The 14620-nt window shown below is 35.4% G+C and overlaps 3 protein-coding genes across 4 annotated transcripts in view; 1 reads left to right on the forward strand and 2 right to left on the reverse strand.

Moving 5' to 3' along the window:
- LOC142841620 (odorant-binding protein-like) overlaps positions 1-3603 on the reverse strand; it is a 4782-nt gene extending 1179 nt beyond the window's left edge. Inside the window, exons 1-4 of the mRNA XM_075958533.1 lie at positions 3547-3603; positions 2990-3129; positions 1594-1664; positions 92-202 (exon numbers count right to left, since the gene is read on the reverse strand). Of these exons, the coding sequence (XP_075814648.1) occupies positions 92-202; positions 1594-1664; positions 2990-3129; positions 3547-3603 (379 nt within the window). The remainder of the gene's footprint in view (positions 1-91; positions 203-1593; positions 1665-2989; positions 3130-3546) is intronic.
- LOC142841714 (odorant-binding protein-like) overlaps positions 1-14620 on the reverse strand; it is an 84467-nt gene that overhangs the window by 23699 nt on the left and 46148 nt on the right. The gene's annotated exons all lie outside the window — the stretch shown is intronic.
- On the forward strand, positions 6739-12612 carry LOC142841443 (odorant-binding protein-like). Of its 2 annotated transcripts, XM_075958285.1 has the most exons (7): positions 6739-6826; positions 7644-7783; positions 9109-9179; positions 10571-10681; positions 11344-11445; positions 11731-11760; positions 12382-12499. In XM_075958285.1, the coding sequence occupies exons 1-6, from the start codon at positions 6770-6772 to the stop codon at positions 11745-11747; spliced, it is 498 nt and encodes a 165-aa protein (XP_075814400.1). In that variant the 5' UTR covers positions 6739-6769; the 3' UTR covers positions 11748-11760; positions 12382-12499. The 2 variants fall into 2 exon arrangements, with proteins under 2 accessions (XP_075814400.1, XP_075814399.1); XM_075958284.1 differs by lacking the exon at positions 11731-11760 and having other exon boundaries at positions 12382-12612.

The raw sequence follows: 14620 nt of genomic DNA on the forward strand, positions 1-14620 counted from the left end.
TTACTGTATTTGGAGGGTGAATCTGACTTAATCCTTATTTGCTGGATGATAATTTTGTTACTATTTTAAAAAAACCCACTACCATTCTTACCATAAACATAAATCATGTTTGTAGTCTGTCCAGTTCTATCCACATTCTGATTGGCAAAGATTATAAACTCTGGTGTTAAATACACAGGTCCAAATGTATTGTCACCTTCAACTGCAATAACAGAAACATTTCAAAATGAGTGTCCCTCATCTTTTTACTTTGTTTGATGTCACCTGTTGACTAAACATTACTATTTACCGCAACTCTATCAATCACCTCTGATTCATTATCATATGACAAATGTGTGCAAAGATATTCCTATAGTAATTAATTTTACCCATCCCATCATAATACTCATTAAACCTGACAATGAATCCTAGGTACAGATACTTTCCTTTTTCTCTGAATTCATCATGTCAAGACCTATGAGATCACTCTGTTGGGTATTCCTTCCCCTTTCAACCAGATCTAAAAGATCACCTATCAATTTCCCAAAAGTATAAAACTTTGGTGTCATTCCATGGTAATACATGGTGAGCAAATGAATATATACGCAAAACAGACTCTAGTAATGAAAAATAGACACAAAAGTTTTCATCTTGTATGACTATTGATGGAAAAGCTATAAGAATGAACATGTCAAATTTATTAGACATTCATAGTGTATATGTGTCTGTCTCTGTGTGTGAGTGTTCTATGTACATATACCTTTCTCTCCATCTCTCTCCAGGTGTGTATGTATGTGTGTGTATGTGTGTGAGAGAGAGAGTCTGAAATTTATACTTACTGACAAGGAAATAAAAGTATTTTGGGATCTGGATATTTTCAATTACAGGACTGCTTTTTAATATCCATGTAAAGTTTAGGAAATAATAGACTTTCCAGAAGAATGTGCGCTCCATTCATTTAAGATCAAACCAAAAGGCACACCAGTTATAATTCAAGTGAACAATGTTGCTATTACTTTAGCAATTTTTAAAAATTGAGTCCGTCTGAAATTTCTAAACAGACTTTCCACTAACTGCTTTGCAAAATTGAGGTTATCATCCAACGATCTAAATGTTATGATCTTAACAAAATATGAGAAAAGGAATCTTTAAAATGGTACTGTTAATTTTAATCCTCTATTAATCCAGGTTGATAGAAAATGCCTATAATATGAGTACTTGATAGCCTGAGGCTATAAGTTTGCAAATATGTTTGGGGCATGAGAGACTTATTAGTGAGTGTCAGGCCTGTCCAATAACAACCAAGATACTGTATGAATGAAAAGACACTGGATTTTATCTAGAAGTAAATTTTCACACAGGAAACTATTTGGAGATGTTTTGTTGGCATTACTCACATCTTCAGGTAATAGTGTTCTTCTCCATGTAAACTTCAGAAGACCTACAATGTACTTTGACTTTGTACCCTATCTCAGTTGGTTGGAAGGGTTGATAAATTACAAAGTAACCAAAATGGTTCTAGATTTATGTACCTGTGGGTGTCTGAAGTGTCAGCTTGTATGTGCACACCCACAATGCTTTTGTTCAGAGAAAGCTCCCAAATCCCATACTTACACTGTGCATTGTACTTGCCATCTTCTTGCCTGTTCCCAGTGACTTTGGTCTTTGTACATTGACCATTCACCCTAAAAAATTAAACAGAGTAACGATTCTTTATTCTTTATAACATTGTAATTAGTATTAACGACCTTCAAGTATTATAGTGAACCTGATGAACAGTGTACAGAGCTGAAAGAGAAGTATCTATGCTTACCTCAGTTTTCCTAATTCTTGTTTAGAAAATATCATTCTGTTTGTAATTATGTACATGACTTATTTTGAGTCAATTTTAACAAGTCCTATGAAGGCTGTGATTTCTTCCTTATCTGATTTAACTATTCACTGAGTATGATTTTTAATGTTAATTTTCTTGTTTTAGTCCAACAATAAGTACATTGAAATATGTGCTTGTGTTTTAAGTGATTTTATTTGTAACCTAAATCTTATAATTGTATCTAGAGTATCGGAATGATTTAAAGCATTTGAAGTTCTTATGGTGTTATGCACTCATTCATTGAGCATTGCCATCCAGATGGCAGAGAGAGAATCTCTGAATCTAGAGCATCAGATACAGTACTTTACAAATTAGATTTATCAAAGATGGGTGTAGAAGACTTTTATGACATTATTGACTGAATAACATAACATGTGTGTGATGGAGGAAGGTCATTGGCTAATAAAGGAACTGCCTTGGTCCTTTTTTATTGGTTAGGACATAGGTAGGTGGAGTAAACAGAACAGAATGCTGGGAGGAAGAGGAAGTGAGGTCAGACTCGACAGCTCTCCTCTCCGGAGCAGACGCCTCAACGCCATGCTCCCTGCTCCAGGGAAGATGCACGCTATGAAGCTCCGACCCAGGATGGACTTAGGCTAGAATCTTCCCGGTAAGACCGGTGCTATTCAGATGATAAGAAATGGGCTAGTCCAGGTGCGAGAGTTAGCCTAGAAGAGTCTAGGTAGAAATGAGCCAAAGCAGTGTTTAAATGAATACAGTTTGTGTGTTGTTATTTCGGGCAAAAGCTAGCCGAGCAGGCGTCTGGGGTGTTGGGGATGCAGCCCCGCCGCCCCTATTACTACAATGTGTGTCTTTGAAGCAAATGCTCACACATACTTTTAAATTAGTATAAATGATATTCTTAGAATCTCCTGCATATAATATTAAAGCCTGAAATTCAAGCACAGGCCTGCAACCTGGAGAATTTCTAAGGAAACAATAAAGGAACTGGAGACAATATCCAATTTCTGTGTTGTGTCCAGAGCTAACCCATTATGGAATAACATAATCACATTTCTGACAACAAGACCTTCAATTTCATGACCAGAAACAGAACATTGGCCTATAAATTTAACAAGATGAAATCTGTAAAATGTAAATAGTCTTCTAAGTTTACATGGTTGACAATTTGCTTACTTGATATAAAATGTCAATTCCAATCTATCACATGACTCCTTACAAGTAATTTCACGAAGGTAGATTCTCAGAGGTCTTCCTTCTTCTATCTTTTTCACATTGTCAGCAGCAATGGCAACAGTAACCCACTTTCCATCAATCTGAAAAAACAGCAAAGGACATTAGAATGTGAGTTGGTATCAAATCTATGATCCCAGTCCTTGGGAATACATAAAATAACTAGAAACATAAATCAATAATATTTTCTTTATTAGTTAAAAAGTATGGTTCTAGAGATGTAGAATAACACAGGGTAATATGATGACTCAATTTACATAGCGTTTGGTACATGAGACCTTTAGGAATTACTCATGTGCTTGCCTCTTAAGCTCTGAAATTCAACCCATAGTTTCCTTAGTTCATTTGTTTCATCTTAGAAAAATCTGATTGAAAAAGTGCACATGAGTGAAAGTCAGAAATGAATATGGACTTGCATGGACAAACTGAATGACACATCACATCCACAAAAACATGCTGTTGAAGAACATCAAACCTGTTCACAGACCAAATGAATTTACCTCAACATGAGCACGAGCCAGACCAAATGCCAAAGCCAGCAGCAGAAACTTTACCATGGTGGTACCAGCCTTTGCTCTTCTGCAGAAGCTCAAAGTAGAATATTTGTGAAGGAACTGAACTGACAAAGCTTTTTTATACAGTTAGTTAAAGGGAGTTTCATGAAATCAACCAATGGTTCTGTGCCACAACAACTTGGATCTGTCCAGTATTTCTACCTTGACCCTCTTGAACGGTTTGTGATCTCATATTCCTAAACTAATACAATTAGACTAAAGGTCAGGTTCTGTTCAGATGATTAATTGAACATACTTGTAAAAAAAATAACTCTCCCTGTGAGAACATTTAAGCAAACATTTTGCTTCCAGAACTGTACTGGTGGGTAAAGGTCACGATGAATATGCATATGTCATATAGGATTCATTTAAAACCATGGCATGTGCTTTAAAATACATTCTGAATCTAAGCATACTACAGTGCAGTTAAATTAATTTAAAACTGTAGACTGGACTATATGAGCCAAAGCAATCACACTGTTAGAAGATAAGTTTGTAACACTAAAGAAGGATTTTGTAGACAGATATTGATATGTCCTGTGCTATCTTTAAGTCTTTCCATATATTGAGTACTTTTTTTCTTCTAGCACACTGAACTCAACTGTTATAACACAGAGCTTCAAGAGATATCGCCAATGTTTAACTGTTTAACTAATAGAAAAAAATGCTGCTAGATGTCTCCTGACAATGAATACTGGTATCATTAATCAAAAGAAATGAAATCAAGTGAAACAGTCTGTACAAAAATGACATTCAAAAAACTCCAAAAATGTGCAAATAGACTCTGCTCAAAATATTATTACGAATCCTAAAGCAAGGGTCATCCCTGCCCAGTTGATTTCTTTACACGTCAAATCCAAGGTCGGTTTTGTGCCTAGCCATAGGATCTTGTTATCCATTTCTAGGAACAACCAAGAATATCAGGACTCTGGAGTACCTGTTTATCCTCTGGGACTTCCCTCTCTGACACACAAAATAAACTACAGTTAGAATTTAGTATTTTTTGTTGAAAACTCATAATTTCTTACGACATCTTTATAAAAAATTAGTTGCCCCTTCATAACACTTTCTTTAAATTATAACCTATTATTTTCTCTATTTTTTGAAATTTGAGATTATAGCACAATTACATGATTCCCCACTCCCCTTTCTTCCCTCTAAGCATTCCAATATGTACCCCCTTAATTTCTTTCAATTTTGTGGACTGTTTTTTTCACTAAATGTTGTCTCATGCATATGAGTGCAAGTTCGCAAGAGAGTCCTTAACATTTATTTGAAGATTTGAAACTGGGAATAACATGCCACTTTTGTTTTTTAGATCTAGGTTAGCTCACCAAGGCCAGCTGGACTGTTACCAAAAAAAAGCATGGGATAAAACTGGACTCTCGGAACATGGCGAACAATGAGGGCTGATGAGACACCAAGGACAATGGCACGCGGTTTTGATCCTAAGCAATGTGCTGGCTTGCTGGGAGCCTAGCCAGTCTGGATGTTCACCTTCCTAGATATGGATGGAGGGGGGAGGACCTAGGACTTACCACAGGGCAGGGAACCCTGACAGCTCTTTGGACTGGAATGGGAGGGGGAGAGGAGTGGGAGGAAGGGGAGAGGGGTGGGAGGAGGGGGAGAAGAGTGGGAGGAGGGGGAGGGAAATGGGAGGCTGGTGGGAGGAGGTGGAAATTTGTTTTTTTTTTTCTTTTCTTTCTTCTCCTTTTATCAATAAAAAAATTAAAAAAAAAACTTCCAGTGGAAACCATGACACATGTATGGCAATGCATCTGTGCCCAGAAATCATGCCATTTGCAGGCAAAAGACAGGAAATATAAGAGATCCTTTTTTTAAGCTAACCTAGATCTAAAAAACAAATGTGGCATGTTATTCCCAGTTTCAAATCTTCAAATAAATGTTAAGGACTCTCTTGCGAACTTGCACTCATATGCATGAGACAACATTTAGTGAAAAAAACAGTCCACAAAATTGAAAGAAATTAAGGGGGTACATATTGGAATGCTTAGAGGGAAGAAAGGGGAGTGGGGAATCATGTAATTGTGCTATAATCTCAAATTTCAAAAAATAGAGAAAATAATAGGTTATAATTTAAAGAAAGTGTTATGAAGGGGCAACTAATTTTTTATAAAGATGTCGTAAGAAATTATGAGTTTTCAACAAAAAATACTAAATTCTAACTGTAGTTTATTTTGTGTGTCAGAGAGGGAAGTCCCAGAGGATAAACAGGTACTCCAGAGTCCTGATATTCTTGGTTGTTCCTAGAAATGGATAACAAGATCCTATGGCTAGGCACAAAACCGACCTTGGATTTGACGTGTAAAGAAATCAACTGGGCAGGGATGACCCTTGCTTTAGGATTCGTAATAATATTTTGAGCAGAGTCTATTTGCACATTTTTGGAGTTTTTTGAATGTCATTTTTGTACAGACTGTTTCACTTGATTTCATTTCTTTTGATTAATGATACCAGTATTCATTGTCAGGAGACATCTAGCAGCATTTTTTTCTATTAGTTAAACAGTTAAACATTGGCGATATCTCTTGAAGCTCTGTGTTATAACAGTTGAGTTCAGTGTGCTAGAAGAAAAAAAGTACTCAATATATGGAAAGACTTAAAGATAGCACAGGACATATCAATATCTATCTACAAAATCCTTCTTTAGTGTTACAAACTTATCTTCTAACAGTGTGATTGCTTTGGCTCATATAGTCCAGTCTACAGTTTTAAATTAATTTAACTGCACTGTAGTATGCTTAGATTCAGAATGTATTTTAAAGCACATGCCATGGTTTTAAATGAATCCTATATGACATATGCATATTCATCGTGACCTTTACCCACCAGTACAGTTCTGGAAGCAAAATGTTTGCTTAAATGTTCTCACAGGGAGAGTTATTTTTTTTACAAGAATGTTCAATTAATCATCTGAACAGAACCTGACCTTTAGTCTAATTGTATTAGTTTAGGAATATGAGATCACAAACCGTTCAAGAGGGTCAAGGTAGAAATACTGGACAGATCCAAGTTGTTGTGGCACAGAACCATTGGTTGATTTCATGAAACTCCCTTTAACTAACTGTATAAAAAAGCTTTGTCAGTTCAGTTCCTTCACAAATATTCTACTTTGAGCTTCTGCAGAAGAGCAAAGGCTGGTACCACCATGGTAAAGTTTCTGCTGCTGGCTTTGGCATTTGGTCTGGCTCGTGCTCATGTTGAGGTAAATTCATTTGGTCTGTGAACAGGTTTGATGTTCTTCAACAGCATGTTTTTGTGGATGTGATGTGTCATTCAGTTTGTCCATGCAAGTCCATATTCATTTCTGACTTTCACTCATGTGCACTTTTTCAATCAGATTTTTCTAAGATGAAACAAATGAACTAAGGAAACTATGGGTTGAATTTCAGAGCTTAAGAGGCGAGCACATGAGTAATTCCTAAAGGTCTCATGTACCAAACGCTATGTAAATTGAGTCATCACATTACCCTGTGTTATTCTACATCTCTAGAACCATACTTTTTTTTTTTATTTTTTTATTGATAAAAGGCGGATACAGAAAAGAAAAAAAAAACAAATTTCCATCTCCTCCCACCCGCCTCCCATTTCCCTCCCCCTCCTCCCACTCTTCTCCCCCTCCTCCCACTCTTCTCCCCCTCCTCCCACCCCTCTCCCCTTCCCCCCACTCCTCTCCCCCTCCCTTTCCAGTCCAAAGAGCTGTCAGGGTTCCCTGCCCTGTGGTACGTCCTAGGTCCTCCCCCCTCCATCCATATCTAGGAAGGTGAACATCCAGACTGGCTAGGCTCCCACCAAGCCAGCACATTGCGTAGGATCAAAACTGCGTGCCATTGTCCTTGGCGTCTCATCAGCCCTCATTGTTCGCCATGTTCCGAGAGTCCAGTTTTATCCCATGCTTTTTCTGGTAACTAATAAAGAAAATATTATTGATTTATGTTTCTAGTTATTTTATGTATTCCCAAGGACTGGGATCATAGATTTGATACCAACTCACATTCTAATGTCCTTTGCTGTTTTTTCAGATTGATGGAAAGTGGGTTACTGTTGCCATTGCTGCTGACAATGTGAAAAAGATAGAAGAAGGAAGACCTCTGAGAATCTACCTTCGTGAAATTACTTGTAAGGAGTCATGTGATAGATTGGAATTGACATTTTATATCAAGTAAGCAAATTGTCAACCATGTAAACTTAGAAGACTATTTACATTTTACAGATTTCATCTTGTTAAATTTATAGGCCAATGTTCTGTTTCTGGTCATGAAATTGAAGGTCTTGTTGTCAGAAATGTGATTATGTTATTCCATAATGGGTTAGCTCTGGACACAACACAGAAATTGGATATTGTCTCCAGTTCCTTTATTGTTTCCTTAGAAATTCTCCAGGTTGCAGGCCTGTGCTTGAATTTCAGGCTTTAATATTATATGCAGGAGATTCTAAGAATATCATTTATACTAATTTAAAAGTATGTGTGAGCATTTGCTTCAAAGACACACATTGTAGTAATAGGGGCGGCGGGGCTGCATCCCCAACACCCCAGACGCCTGCTCGGCTAGCTTTTGCCCGAAATAACAACACACAAACTGTATTCATTTAAACACTGCTTTGGCTCATTTCTACCTAGACTCTTCTAGGCTAACTCTCGCACCTGGACTAGCCCATTTCTTATCATCTGAATAGCACCGGTCTTACCGGGAAGATTCTAGCCTAAGTCCATCCTGGGTCGGAGCTTCATAGCGTGCATCTTCCCTGGAGCAGGGAGCATGGCGTTGAGGCGTCTGCTCCGGAGAGGAGAGCTGTCGAGTCTGACCTCACTTCCTCTTCCTCCCAGCATTCTGTTCTGTTTACTCCACCTACCTATGTCCTAACCAATAAAAAAGGACCAAGGCAGTTCCTTTATTAGCCAATGACCTTCCTCCATCACACACATGTTATGTTATTCAGTCAATAATGTCATAAAAGTCTTCTACACCCATCTTTGATAAATCTAATTTGTAAAGTACTGTATCTGATGCTCTAGATTCAGAGATTCTCTCTCTGCCATCTGGATGGCAATGCTCAATGAATGAGTGCATAACACCATAAGAACTTCAAATGCTTTAAATCATTCCGATACTCTAGATACAATTATAAGATTTAGGTTACAAATAAAATCACTTAAAACACAAGCACATATTTCAATGTACTTATTGTTGGACTAAAACAAGAAAATTAACATTAAAAATCATACTCAGTGAATAGTTAAATCAGATAAGGAAGAAATCACAGCCTTCATAGGACTTGTTAAAATTGACTCAAAATAAGTCATGTACATAATTACAAACAGAATGATATTTTCTAAACAAGAATTAGGAAAACTGAGGTAAGCATAGATACTTCTCTTTCAGCTCTGTACACTGTTCATCAGGTTCACTATAATACTTGAAGGTCGTTAATACTAATTACAATGTTATAAAGAATAAAGAATCGTTACTCTGTTTAATTTTTTAGGGTGAATGGTCAATGTACAAAGACCAAAGTCACTGGGAACAGGCAAGAAGATGGCAAGTACAATGCACAGTGTAAGTATGGGATTTGGGAGCTTTCTCTGAACAAAAGCATTGTGGGTGTGCACATACAAGCTGACACTTCAGACACCCACAGGTACATAAATCTAGAACCATTTTGGTTACTTTGTAATTTATCAACCCTTCCAACCAACTGAGATAGGGTACAAAGTCAAAGTACATTGTAGGTCTTCTGAAGTTTACATGGAGAAGAACACTATTACCTGAAGATGTGAGTAATGCCAACAAAACATCTCCAAATAGTTTCCTGTGTGAAAATTTACTTCTAGATAAAATCCAGTGTCTTTTCATTCATACAGTATCTTGGTTGTTATTGGACAGGCCTGACACTCACTAATAAGTCTCTCATGCCCCAAACATATTTGCAAACTTATAGCCTCAGGCTATCAAGTACTCATATTATAGGCATTTTCTATCAACCTGGATTAATAGAGGATTAAAATTAACAGTACCATTTTAAAGATTCCTTTTCTCATATTTTGTTAAGATCATAACATTTAGATCGTTGGATGATAACCTCAATTTTGCAAAGCAGTTAGTGGAAAGTCTGTTTAGAAATTTCAGACGGACTCAATTTTTAAAAATTGCTAAAGTAATAGCAACATTGTTCACTTGAATTATAACTGGTGTGCCTTTTGGTTTGATCTTAAATGAATGGAGCGCACATTCTTCTGGAAAGTCTATTATTTCCTAAACTTTACATGGATATTAAAAAGCAGTCCTGTAATTGAAAATATCCAGATCCCAAAATACTTTTATTTCCTTGTCAGTAAGTATAAATTTCAGACTCTCTCTCTCACACACATACACACACATACATACACACCTGGAGAGAGATGGAGAGAAAGGTATATGTACATAGAACACTCACACACAGAGACAGACACATATACACTATGAATGTCTAATAAATTTGACATGTTCATTCTTATAGCTTTTCCATCAATAGTCATACAAGATGAAAACTTTTGTGTCTATTTTTCATTACTAGAGTCTGTTTTGCGTATATATTCATTTGCTCACCATGTATTACCATGGAATGACACCAAAGTTTTATACTTTTGGGAAATTGATAGGTGATCTTTTAGATCTGGTTGAAAGGGGAAGGAATACCCAACAGAGTGATCTCATAGGTCTTGACATGATGAATTCAGAGAAAAAGGAAAGTATCTGTACCTAGGATTCATTGTCAGGTTTAATGAGTATTATGATGGGATGGGTAAAATTAATTACTATAGGAATATCTTTGCACACATTTGTCATATGATAATGAATCAGAGGTGATTGATAGAGTTGCGGTAAATAGTAATGTTTAGTCAACAGGTGACATCAAACAAAGTAAAAAGATGAGGGACACTCATTTTGAAATGTTTCTGTTATTGCAGTTGAAGGTGACAATACATTTGGACCTGTGTATTTAACACCAGAGTTTATAATCTTTGCCAATCAGAATGTGGATAGAACTGGACAGACTACAAACATGATTTATGTTTATGGTAAGAATGGTAGTGGGTTTTTTTAAAATAGTAACAAAATTATCATCCAGCAAATAAGGATTAAGTCAGATTCACCCTCCAAATACAGTATCATGGTATTTCCAAACTCCCATGCACTAAATAACAATCTGATTGCTTTGTGGACCAACTTTTAAATTATATTGTAATTTGAGTATCACGGTCATTGAAGATTTGGGGTGATGAGTGAGGTCATTGGAAGTGTTTATGTTCAAATTTCCTCAGAGGAAAAAGGGAAAACATATTTTTCTAAAGTTCAAACCATTTGGAATGTCTTTTGAAAAAGTGTGTACTAAATTAAAACGTAAACTCTAGGTTATAGACTTGGAAAAAATGTGAGAATTCCATTGACAGGCACCCATGACTCTCTAGGGTCATGTTTTTGAAAGTGGGTAGGATTGAGATGAGTGAACTCTCTAGAGAAGTTTTTTTTTTTTGATACATCATGGAATACTGAAAAGTGATGTCATACCACCATTTAGACTTTATTAAATGTGTTCATGGAATTTGGGGAAAATTATTGTTGCCTGTATTGACCCACCCAGGATAGATGAAATTGGAGTAGTTGGGATACTAAGGAAGCAATGTAATTTCTGAAGAATTCTACTGAACCTATCTTTAACATTGTCAATTATACAATATAGGAAAAGGTCAACCTTTGACTCCTGAACAATATGAAAAAATTGAGGAATTTGCTAAGGTCCAGAACATTCCAAGAGAAAACATTCAAGATGTTCAGGCTACAGGTAACCTCAGTGTTTATTATTATGGCCATAGCATTTCTAAATACATAGATACATATTTATTCATATATATATATATTGATTTATATTCATAAATATATAAGTATATAAACATACTTAGTCTATCTATCTATTTATCTATCTAGTCAATAAGTTTCTGATTTGGAATAAATCTAGTCATATGCAATCTTTCAGTTGCTTTTTCCAGAAATAATCCTTGTGGAGCTGTTCTAATATTCATATGAGAACATTTATGTCACTCCTTACCACATACATGTTCTTTTACAGATAATTGTCCTAAATAATGATCTTCTTTAGGTGAGTAGAAACAAAAGCATTGACTAACCGTCTTGATATTTCAATAGATTTGTGTTTATTACATAAAAAATAGAAAAAGTATGTTACAAAGGAAAAAATGAACTCAAATTAGGCAAAATTAAGATAGAATATTAATTGTCTTTTAAGGCTGAATATCTTATAGTTACAGAAATGAATGATAGAATATGTTTATTTATAAATCAGTATGAAGGACTTTTATCTTGTTCAGAATTGCTAAAATTTTTATATTGAGGACTATTCCATCAATTTAATGTATCTTGTATTTGACAAATAATTCTTTCTTTATGACTGTGGGCTATTATTTGTCACAGTTTTCTACATGTATAATTTGTTAAATAATGTTGATGTTTTCAGTATATTCTTTGAACCCTCTCAATATAAATTTTCATGTATGTCACAGAATGTCATTATTCTCTGTTGAAAGTACTCCTATAGAATCCCAAGTGCAAGGTATTGGTGACTTCTAGGAAAGGAATTGTTTATGTACAATCCATTCTCTATACTCCGTTTTGTTATATTTAAGTTTGCATTCATACATTCTCAAGGACAAATACTATTCTGTTCAATCATATTTTAATTTTTGCTTTTATGTCTGCACAGATGACAACACGATGAGAATAATGCATCATATTCTCTTGGGCATGAAATCAGTATTACATATAAATCACCATTTCTTTTTAAATGAATTTTCCCCTCACCTGTGAAGTCTGGATAAAACATACCAAATTGCTGACTTGCCTTTTCTTTCCCTTCTTATTATCTATGATCTCTTCCTACTTTTTGAATGATTAAATAAAACATTTCAAAGAGCAATAAAGATGTTTTGTAAAGGATCTCATCCAGAAACATGTGTATGTTCACTAAGCTAATTAAAATAAGTACTCTGGTGTAACAACTGATATCTGTATTGCTAAAACCTATTGAAATAATTAGAAATGTCACAATTATTGGTGAAAGATGGACACAGGCACTACACAAGTGAATTGTATGTTCTGCTTTATGTTTAATTGTAGCTGAAAACTATAATTTGCAGTTGAATGCTCCTTATACACTAAAAGATTTCACAGAACAAACTTTTGGGATCTATCCCCATGTTCCACATTATTTAAAAGAGAGGATGAAATAATGTTTTTAAAACTATATCTGAGAAGATTATCTTTTGTTAAAAGATGTCAGTAAGCAAATGAATCAGGATATGCTTAAATGGTGTACGTATGTATGAGTCATTCTCCTTGAAGAATAAATTCCTGAAAATGATCTTCCAATACCAAATCCTGCAAATATGCATGTATATAAAAAATAAATACAAAATAAAAAAATAATACAATTTTTTATATATAACAATGATTCCTTAGAGTATAGTTTGCTGTCAAAATAGGAAAGGCAGATGCAATCTTCTCTGTGGGCTTGTGACAAAGAAAAAAAGATATTAGAGTTGCTCCATTCAATTTCCTGAAGTCTAAAGATATAACAAAATCAAAGTACTTTCAATATTTATGACCAACATATTTTAATATTAAACAATGATGTTGGATGGAGGCCACTTGTTTCCTGGCTGCTCAGCCCCTGAAAGAATCACACAGGAACTATATTATTTTAACCACTGCTTGGCCCAGTAGCTCTAACTTCTTATTTGCTAACTCTTACATTTTAATTTAACCCATCTCCATTAATCTGTGAATCACCATGAGGTTGTAGCCTACCATGAAAGTTTCAGTACATCTGGCTCTGCAGCAGCTACATGACTTCTCTCTATGTCCTTTGTTCTCCTAGCACTCAGGCTAGCTTTCCATGCCTACCTATGCTCTTCCCTGCTATGTGTCCAAAACATTTTCTTTTCTAATCAATGCTACAAAGGGAAATCCCACATCACTTCCCCATTTCTGTTTAAATACAAAGGAATGTTTTAACTTTAACATAGTAAAATTACATATTAACAAAACAAGTATCAAGAAAGAATTACAGTTACAATATTTATATCTATTTTATTTTTCATCATAACTAAGGCAAACTATAAATATAATTGTCTATTCTTCCACTCCTCAAAGATTCCGGTAGAATATAATATTACCTAAGTAAACAGAAAGTACATTGGAAGCAACAGCCAAAACTCCAGGACTGACAGAGACATCTTGCTGCCAGGACAGTAACTCAAAGTTCTTCTGTACCTTTGGGGCATCCATTTTCAGTCTACAGGCCCATAGTATCCAGCAGACTTTTCCATGAAGCATAAAATTTCAAAGATAGTTTCTCCTATATTGGCAGTTTCTTAGTCCCTTTCTTCTGTGTCCTGCAGAATATCTGGCAGACTCTTTCATGTAGAAGGAACCCCAAAAGATTATCTCACCTTTCTGCAAGTTCAGCAGCCATTTCTCTGTGGGTCCTGCATGTCAAGTTCATTAAGCAGTCCAGGCAAGAGCAGTTTCTTACTCAAATGGCTAGCCAATTCCTTGAGGAACCTCTTTGATGTCCATCTTCCTCTCGAAGTAGTTGGTGTTGTCAGGAGCAGATGTGTCTCACTGACATTAAAAGTTTTAAGTTCTTAAAAGATTTTAAATGCCATATTCTGAAGGTCTCTGAAAGATTTAAAGAATACCAATTTAACTGAAGTATATCTCTATATATTTAGAAAACCCAACTACCATGACAACAAGCTTGACTATATTTCTTAATAATGCATTATATTTTAAAATGAGCTGCACAAACACAATACCATAACCAAGAGCAGAAATATACATATAACAAAATTGACCTTAAGTTTGTATCAATAAACCAAGATCCTTAACAATGCAAATCTCTATAGCATACACCCCTTTAAATATAAAAGAACATTTATAAA

This window comes from Microtus pennsylvanicus, chromosome X (genome assembly GCF_037038515.1).
Source record: "Microtus pennsylvanicus isolate mMicPen1 chromosome X, mMicPen1.hap1, whole genome shotgun sequence".
Classification (NCBI taxonomy): Eukaryota; Metazoa; Chordata; class Mammalia; order Rodentia; family Cricetidae; genus Microtus; species Microtus pennsylvanicus.

Excerpts from the sequence above, each read along its gene's own strand:
- LOC142841443 (XM_075958284.1), top strand. The coding sequence starts at position 6,770 with ATGGTAAAGTTTCTGCTGCTGGCTTTGGCATTTGGTCTGGCTCGTGCT. Across the intron at positions 7,784-9,108 it reads GAATTGACATTTTATATCAA|GGTGAATGGTCAATGTACAA; the intron begins GTAAGCAAATTG and ends TTAATTTTTTAG. Across the intron at positions 10,682-11,343 it reads AAACATGATTTATGTTTATG|GAAAAGGTCAACCTTTGACT; the intron begins GTAAGAATGGTA and ends TATACAATATAG.